This window comes from Manihot esculenta, chromosome 8 (genome assembly GCF_001659605.2).
Source record: "Manihot esculenta cultivar AM560-2 chromosome 8, M.esculenta_v8, whole genome shotgun sequence".
Classification (NCBI taxonomy): domain Eukaryota; kingdom Viridiplantae; phylum Streptophyta; class Magnoliopsida; order Malpighiales; family Euphorbiaceae; genus Manihot; species Manihot esculenta.
Genome location: NC_035168.2, coordinates 6,574,736 through 6,583,596, shown reverse-complemented (window position 1 = coordinate 6,583,596; position 8,861 = coordinate 6,574,736). Strand labels below are relative to the sequence as shown.

The window sequence follows — 8,861 nt, the reverse complement described above, 5'->3', positions numbered from 1 at the left end:
GGCCACATTCGGGGGCCGAACGTGCCTCCGTATGCATGCCATGTTCGGCGGCCGAACTTGAGGTTCGGCGGCCGAACTTGAGGTTCGGCGGCCGAACCTCGACTTCCCTCACTCATGCTTTCGGGGGCCTAACGTGCCTCCAAAACGCATGCATGTTCGGCGGCCGAACTTGACTTTCGGCGGCCGAACCTGGGTTTTCCTCCAAAGACTTTTCATGCAAAAACTCATTTAATTTTCATACTTAAAACCATGAAATACTTCAAAACATTTTATGAAAACATGTTTCTACCCTACTAGAGGCTTCCGACATCCGAGATTCCACCGGACGGTAGGAATTCCGATACCGGAGTCTAGCCGGGTATTACAGTTGTAATCCCTCTTTGTATATACATGGTCAGTTTATATATGTATGTTTCCTTTATTGAGGATGTCTATGAGAAAACCAGGCTTAACACTATAAAGGAAACATACATATATAAACTGACCATGTATATACAAAGAGGGATTACAACTCTTATAAGGCAAACACAAAGCTACACACTATACATTATCTCTTTACATGTACATGTCCACACTAGCTATTACATAACTCTTCTTCTTGCAAACCCTGCTGGACTCCTTCTGAACTCCGAACCTGCAAACCTGGGGGATAGGGGAGAGGGATGAGCTATACAAGCCCAATGAGCAGAACTATATAAACCATAAGTTGAAAACATGATCTCATGGAATGCACTACAACACATCATCTCAGGGATCAGACATGACCACCAACAATCCCACTCAAAGGATGCATGGCCTAGCCAGGTCTTACAACCTTAATCTGCCTGGCCCGGCCAGGTCTTACCACTCTGCCTGCCTGGCCCAGCCAGGTCTTACTATCTCTGCTGCCTGATCTAGTCAGGTTAGAGAGATCAGAAAGAGTGCATGCACAGGTTAAGCCCTGGGAGGAAAGAAAAGTTTTAATGTTTGACAGAAACTGTATGATCATGTATGGGATGTCACAGGTACTTAGACAGGATAGCAGGCTTACTACGGGTCCCGGCGACCTTAAGTCGATCTGGATCCTAGTGCCGGTAGCAGTTCGGTTTCCGGGCTGTTACATCACTGGTATTTACTGGCAGATCTTTTAGTTTGCAGGCCACTAGAGGACGGCCCAGCTCGGGATGAGCCCTTATCAATAGTATTAGAGGGGGGTAGTCTCATGGACTCAACAGGAGCTGGCTCATTAATCTCCAAAGCAGCATATCGATTAGAACGGTCCGTCAAATGTTTTGTCCCTTTTTCCTTTGCAGAAAATTTCTCCTTAGAAGACTCCTTGTCGACTAGGACTTTGTTAGAGACTTTTTTGAAATTCCTCTTATCTTTTTTGACAAGCATCCAATCCCTATAATCATTGACAATCATTGGATTATTAGGGATTGCTCTTCTCTTGTCCTCATCCAAATTAATCGGATCGTTGGCATGGGCTTTCCCCGCAGGATTACCGGCACCGCTAGAGCCTCCCCTCGCCGGGCACTTCTCGGCTTCATGGCCATATCTACCGCAACTAAAACACACCAGGTGGAGCCCTTCATATTCCACTGGTCTAACACGTCGGTGAAGCTTGAATTTGGCCACTAAGGGTTTTTCCATATTAATCTCAATGCAAATCCTGGTGTAGTGTCCTCTACTCACCATACTTGTATTTCGGTCCACCTTAATAGGTTTTTCGAGCAAGCTCCTAATTCTCAAAAGAAACTCGTCATTGTAGTATTCAATAGATAAGCAAGGAATCCTGGCCCATACTGTAAGTAGTTCTAAAGCATTAGCAGCATACGGATCAAACTCAAGATGCCATCGCTGTACTGTAAGATAGTGATTAGCAATCATCCAAGGTCCACCCAAAAGTGCATGATCATAGTCTTGCTTTGTAACGACCCGGAAATCCGACCCGTTACCGGCGCTAGGATCCAGATCGGCTTAAGGCCGCCGGGACCCGTAGCAAGCCTACATACCTCCTGTAAACCTGTGGAATCCCATACATAACAACATATACATGATCTGTAAAAAAATTTTCTTTTCTCTTATCCAAGCAAAACCTGTGCATGCACAAAATCATACATAAACCCCACACTGGAGTCCTCATCAAATACTCCAATGGGGTATCATCATCATACATATAAGCTTGGATAATCATGGTCATTAACATCATTACTCATTAAACACTCTGTACATAATGGGGATTCACACACCTCTAGGTCAAGCACTACTATAATCCTCAATACATCATCAAAACATTCATTACAGTACATAGTCATAATTACTCATTACATCATATTCATGTCCACTACTATCTATTACAACATGCAAGGCTTGACTTCACTCTAGCCGACTTCTTGATCTATCCTGTACCTGCAACTTTGGGGATAAAGGGAGTGGGTGAGCTACTAGAGCCCAGTGAGCAGAAACTAAAAACATTTGTTTTAATTCCTCCATTTTTAGGTATATTATTATTCATTTTATTATTATTATTATCATTTAACTTTTTCTTATTCATGCTTTCATGTATGCGCCATAACACAAACATTTCACAACAAGGATGAACTTGTCACCATTTAGCCCCTATCTTTCTTACTTATACATGCCGGGGGCGTAGAGCCGTAGCAGGCACACCCGGACTTTCATAATCAGTCATAGTGCCAGGGGCGTAGAGCCGTAGCAGGCACACCTGGACTCACATAGGCTATCATGACATACAAGGGCTAATGGATCATTCAACATTCATCCACATCAACAACAAAGTATGCAATGCAACATATTCGTGAATCTAATGCATACAACCTAATATTGCATAGCATAATGATGCATGGGCAATGCTTTATGATTCATTCATTTATTCCTTTACTTTAAAGCTTAAGGGGTTGTTCCACTCACCTGGTGACTGAAGCTTTAACAACGAACTCTGAACGACTATCTCACAATCGGGGGTCTCGGTTCCTCGGGTCCGAACCTACACAGGTGGACTCAAATGAGGCACCAAACATACATGAACATGACTCCAAAATACTCCCCAAAGACCCCCTAAAACATCCTGAAAACATCACATGAAAACATGCAAGAAATGGCTGAACAGGGCACTTTCGGCGGCAGGTTCGGCGGCCGAAAGTCCCTCTGCAGCCGAAAGTCATGCAGGTTCGACGGCACTTTCGGCGGCCGAACCTCCCAGACAGAGACGAAACTTGAGTTTCGGGGGCAGGCTTCGGCAGCCGAAACTGCCTCCACAAGGGGGTTCGGCGGCCGAAAGTCACTTCGGCGGCCGAACCTGAGTTTCTGCCGAAGGGCAGAAACTTGGTTCCCTTGTGTCCACAGCCTCCAAAACACCTCAAAACATGCATAAACTTGTTTCTACACATGCATACACATCATACATCACACCTAGGGGTCTCAAACTATAACATACCCCATCTACAACACTTCAAACACACAAACATCAACATACATTGTTCCTCAAAGTATACATTATACCCATATACATACATAAGACCTAAACATGCATTCTACCCCATCAACTTGCATAAAACTTTCATAAAACATAAAAGAAGCATAGATCGAAGCTTACCTCTTGAAGATCTAGAGGAAGAACGACCCTAGCTCGGAAAATGGAGGGATTTAGCTCCAAGACCTCCAAGCTCCAAACTTGCTTAAAAACACTCAAAAACTTTTGTGGAACCTTAAAACTCAAAGAAAATGGTGGGGATTGAAGGAAAAACACAAGATTTGGGAGAGGGAGGTCGGAAGCTCGCTGAGGTCGAAAATGGGAGAAAACTCTCCCATTTCGGCTAAGTGCCCCTTTTATAGGTGGCTGGCCAGGCCACGTTCGGGGGCCGAAAGTGCCTCCGCATGCATGCAAGGTTCGGCGGCCGAACTTGGAGTTCGGCGGCCGAACCTGCATTTCCCTAACTCAAAACTTTCGGGCGTCTAAAGTCCCTCCGAAAGCATGCATGTTCGGCGGCCGAACTTGACTTTCGGCGGCCGAACCTGGGTTTTCCTCCAAAGACTTTTCATGCAAAAACTCATTTAATTTCATGCTTAAAACCATTAAAATACATGAAAACACTTCATAAAATCATAGTTTTACCCTTCTAGAGGTTTCCGACATCCGAGGTCCCACCGGACGGTAGGGATCCCGATACCGGAGTCTAGCCGGGTATTACATTCTCCCCCCCTTAAGAACATTCGTCCCCGAATGTTCCTCAACTAACATACAAAGCATGGCATCAATCATAACATATAACATAGCATACAATATATCATACATGCAGCACATAGAACAACTAACACTCACCTCAAAACAGATGGGGGTACTGCTGGAGCATAGACTCCCGTGTCTCCCAGGTGCATTCTTCAATATTGTGGTGGTTCCAAAGGACTTTCACCATCGGAATTTCCTTGTTCCTCAACTTTCTGATCTGAGTGTCTAGGATCCGCACTGGCTGTTCTACATAGGTGAGATCCTCATGGATCTCCATATCAGGTTCACTAAGAACCTTACTCGGATCTGACACGTACTTCCGTAACAGAGAAACATGGAAAACCGGATGGATTCTCTCCATCGAAGCAGGCAAGTCTAGCTTGTACGACACATTACCGACCCTCTGAAGCACCTCGAAAGGACCGATGTACCGTGGAGCTAACTTACCCTTCTTCCCGAACCGAACCACTCCTTTCATAGGAGACACCTTGAGCAAAACCAAATCCCCCTCCTGAAACTCTAGCTGTCTTCTGCGGACATCTGCATAACTCTTCTGCCGACTAGCAGCAGTCTTGATCCTCTCTCTGATTATGGGTACTACCCTGCTGGTAAGCTCTACTAACTCCGGACCCGCAAGAGTCCTCTCTCCTACTTCCTCCCAGCAGATAGGTGATCTGCACTTCCTTCCATACAAAGCTTCATATGGAGCCATCCCTATGCTAGCATGATAGCTGTTATTGTAGGCAAACTCCACCAAAGGTAGATGCTGCCTCCAAGAACCGCCAAAATCTAGCACACACATTCTGAGCATATCCTCTATTGTCTGGATGGTCCTCTCTGACTGTCCGTCTGTCTGTGGGTGGAAGGCAGTACTGAAGTCTAATCTGGTACCCATAGCATTCTGCAGACTCCGCCAAAACCTGGAGGTGAACTGGGGCCCTCTATCTGACACTATAGATACCGGGACCCCATGCAGTCTGACAACCTCATCTACGTACACCTGCGCCAACTTGTCCACAGAGTAACCACTCCTGACAGGGATGAAGTGAGCAGATTTGGTGAGTCTGTCCACAATCACCCATATGGAGTCCAATCTGTTGGACGTCGCCGGTAACCCCACTACGAAGTCCATAGCTATATTCTCCCATTTCCATTCTGGAATCGGTAGTGGATTCAACATTCCAGCCGGCTTCTGATGCTCTAGTTTCACCCTCTGACACACATCGCAGGCTGACACGAACAGTGCCACGTCCTTCTTCATAGCTGGCCACCAATACACTCTCTTCAGATCCTGATACATCTTGGTGGCTCCAGGGTGAACACTATACCTGGTATTATGGGCTTCCCCCATAATATCCCCCTTCAGACCAATGTCATCTGGCACACATAATCTGTTCCCGTAGCGGAGGATCCCCTTATCATCAAACCTGTACTCATTACTCTGGCCTGACTGAACCGTTCGGGCTATCCTGACCAACTCTGGGTCCTCATGCTGTTTCTGAGCTACCTGCTCTAGAAACACGGGTGTCACTCTCATCTGAGCCACTAAGGCACCTGTGCCAGACAACTCCAACTGTAATCCCTCACTCATAAGTCTGTGGAACTCCTTCACCACCGGCCTCCTCTCTGCTGAAATGTGGGATAGACTGCCGAGTGATTTCCGGCTTAGGGCGTCTGCCACAACATTCGCCTTACCCGGATGGTACTGAATCTTGCAATCATAGTCACTCAACAGCTCTACCCATCTCCTCTGCCTCATATTCAGTTCTCTCTGACTCAGGATGTACTGCAGGCTCTTATGATCTGTGAAGATCTCACACTTTACCCCATAAAGGTAATGCCTCCACATCTTGAGTGCAAAGATCACTGCTGCCATCTCTAGGTCATGTGTGGGGTAATTCAGCTCATGCTTCTTCAGCTGCCTAGAAGCATAAGCGATCACCCTCTCATTTTGCATTAGCACACAACCCAGTCCCACACGGGATGCATCACAATATACGGAGAAGTCATCATCACTTTTTGGCAGAGCTAACACCGGTGCTGAAGTCAACCTCCTCTTAAGCTCCTCAAAGCTTTCCTCACACTGATCGGTCCATATGAACTTCTGATTCTTCTTTGTCAATTTGGTCATAGGAGCAGCAATCTTTGAGAAGTCCTGAACGAACCTCCTGTAGTAACCTGCTAAACCCAGAAAACTCTTGATCTCGGTCACTGTGGTGGGTCTAGGCCAGTTAGCTACAGCCTCTACCTTCTTGGGGTCTACTTCAATACCCTGTTCTGACACAATGTGCCCCAAGAATGATATGCTCCTAAGCCAAAACTCACACTTGGAGAACTTGGCATACAAGCCATGCTCTCTCAAGGTCTGCAAAACTGTCCTCAGGTGATGGGCATGCTCCTCTGCATTTCGGGAATACACTAAGATATCATCTATGAAGACAATAACGAAGTGATCCAGATACTGACTGAATACTCTGTTCATGAGGTCCATGAATGCTGCAGGGGCGTTGGTCAGCCCAAACGGCATCACAAGGAACTCATAGTGCCCATACCTGGTCCTGAAAGCTGTCTTCGGTATATCTTCATTCCCTATCCTCAACTGATGGTACCCTGATCTCAGATCTATTTTGGAGAAACAACTTGCTCCTGCTAGCTGGTCGAATAGATCGTCGATCCTCGGCAAGGGGTACCTGTTCTTGGTAGTGACCTTGTTCAACTGTCTGTAGTCGATACAAAGTCTGAGGGATCCATCCTTCTTCCTCACAAACAAAACCGGAGCACCCCAAGGTGAAGTACTCGGCCGGATGAAACCCTTATCTACCAGCTCTTGCAACTGTTCTTTCAGTTCTTTTAATTCAGCTGGTGCCATCCTGTAGGGAGGGATAGAGATCGGTCTGGTACCAGGCATTAACTCAATCTCGAACTCTATCTCCCTAGCAGGTGGTAACCCTGGCAGCTCGTCTGGGAAAACATCTAAGAACTCACTCACCACAGGCACTGAGGCGGGCTCTCTGACATGACTATCTAACTCTCTCACATGAGCTAGAAACCCCTGACATCCCCTCCTGAGCAACCTACGAGCCTGAAGAGCTGAGATCAGACCTCTAGGTGTACCCCTCTTGTCTCCTCTGAAGACGACCTCTGACCCATCCTGATCTCTGAATCTGACTACCTTGTCTCTACAGTCCAAGGTAGCACCATGGGTCGATAACCAATCCATCCCTAGAATGACGTCAAAATCTGTCAACTCTAGAACCACGAGGTCGGCGGAAAGGCATCTTCCCTCTATGAAAACTGGACTACATTGGCAGACTGCCTCTGCCACTGACGGGTCACACTTGGGTCCACTGACCCATAGGGGACACTCTAACCCAGAGACCATCAATCCTACCCTCTCCACGACTCTCGGAGCAATAAAAGAATGAGATGCACCCGGGTCCATTAAGGCATACACATCAGAACAACCAACGATGAGATTACCTGCCACCACGGTGTTGGATGTGCTGGCCTCCTGCTGAGTCATAGTGAAGATCCGTGCCGGAGCTGATGGACCCTCACCTCTGTATCCTGCTGATGAAGAGGCTGACCCTCTCCCCCTGCCTCTGCCACTGGCCTGTGTTGCTGTTGGAGCTACTGGCTGCACCACACTGTCGGAGGCTGTCTGCTGAGACGGTGCTGCAAAGGCTGCTCTAGGACAATCTCGAGCCAAATGACCTGCCTGTCCGCACCTGAAGCATGTGTTTGTCCCTGCCAGACATACTCCCTTGTGTGGTCTCCCACATCTCATACATGCTGTAACCTCTGCGCCAGAGCTTGAGCCACTGCCTAAACCCAGACCTGACTTGATCTTGTTCCAGAACTTATTCTTCTTAGATTTTCTGTGACCTCTGTCCCACTTCTTATTTCCTGCAACTGCTGTACTCAGAGAAGAAGAGTCTAACCTTTCCCCACCTGGGGTCTTGGAACCAGAAGACTGTGCCACTGACTGTTTCACTTTCCCCTCAACGATAGCACTAGCCTCCATTCTCCTAGCCATATCCACTATGGCATGGAAACTCTCCCTCTCTGCTGACTGTACCAAAGAGGAATACCTGGAGTGCAGCCTCATAATATATCTACTTGACTTCTTTTGATCTGTGTCCAAATTCAGCCCAGCATATGGTAGCAACTCCAGGAACCTGTCTGTGTACTCCTCCACACTCATCTGATCAGTCTGCCTCAACTGCTCGAATTCTATCATCTTCTGCTCTCTAGAGCTCTCAGGGAAAGCCCATCCTGCAAACTCATTTGCGAACTCCTCCCAGGACATACTGTCCGCTCTCGGGTTCACATAGTTCTTAAACCAACTACGTGCCTTCTTGCACTCCAGTGTGAACCCAGCCATCTGAATGGCTCTACTGTCATCAGCCCCTATCTCATCTGTAATAGTCTTGACCCTGCTCAGATACTCAAATGGGTCATCACCTGCTCTGTACTGAGGAGCACCCAACTTCATGTAATCGGTCATCTTGACCTTGCTCCCTCCAGATGAGGTAGGTTTGGGTACTTGTGTTTCCGGGACAGTAGGTACTGGTGGTGGTGGAGGTGCAACATCCCCTGGGGTAGGGTTTGCTGTACTGGTATAGGGAGG

At 47.2% G+C, this 8,861-nt stretch overlaps 1 protein-coding gene across 1 annotated transcript; it reads right to left on the bottom strand.

The window, feature by feature from the left end:
• Positions 1 to 1,101: 1,101 nt before the first annotated feature.
• Positions 1,102 to 1,869, bottom strand: LOC122724413. Its single transcript, XM_043959359.1, has one exon. It carries the CDS (start codon positions 1,867 to 1,869, stop codon positions 1,102 to 1,104), a length of 768 nt encoding a protein of 255 aa, XP_043815294.1.
• Positions 1,870 to 8,861: the final 6,992 nt, after the last annotated feature.

Coding starts and splice junctions, on each gene's coding strand:
- LOC122724413 (XM_043959359.1), bottom strand. CDS start 1,869: ATGATTGCTAATCACTATCTTACAGTACAGCGATGGCATCTTGAGTTT.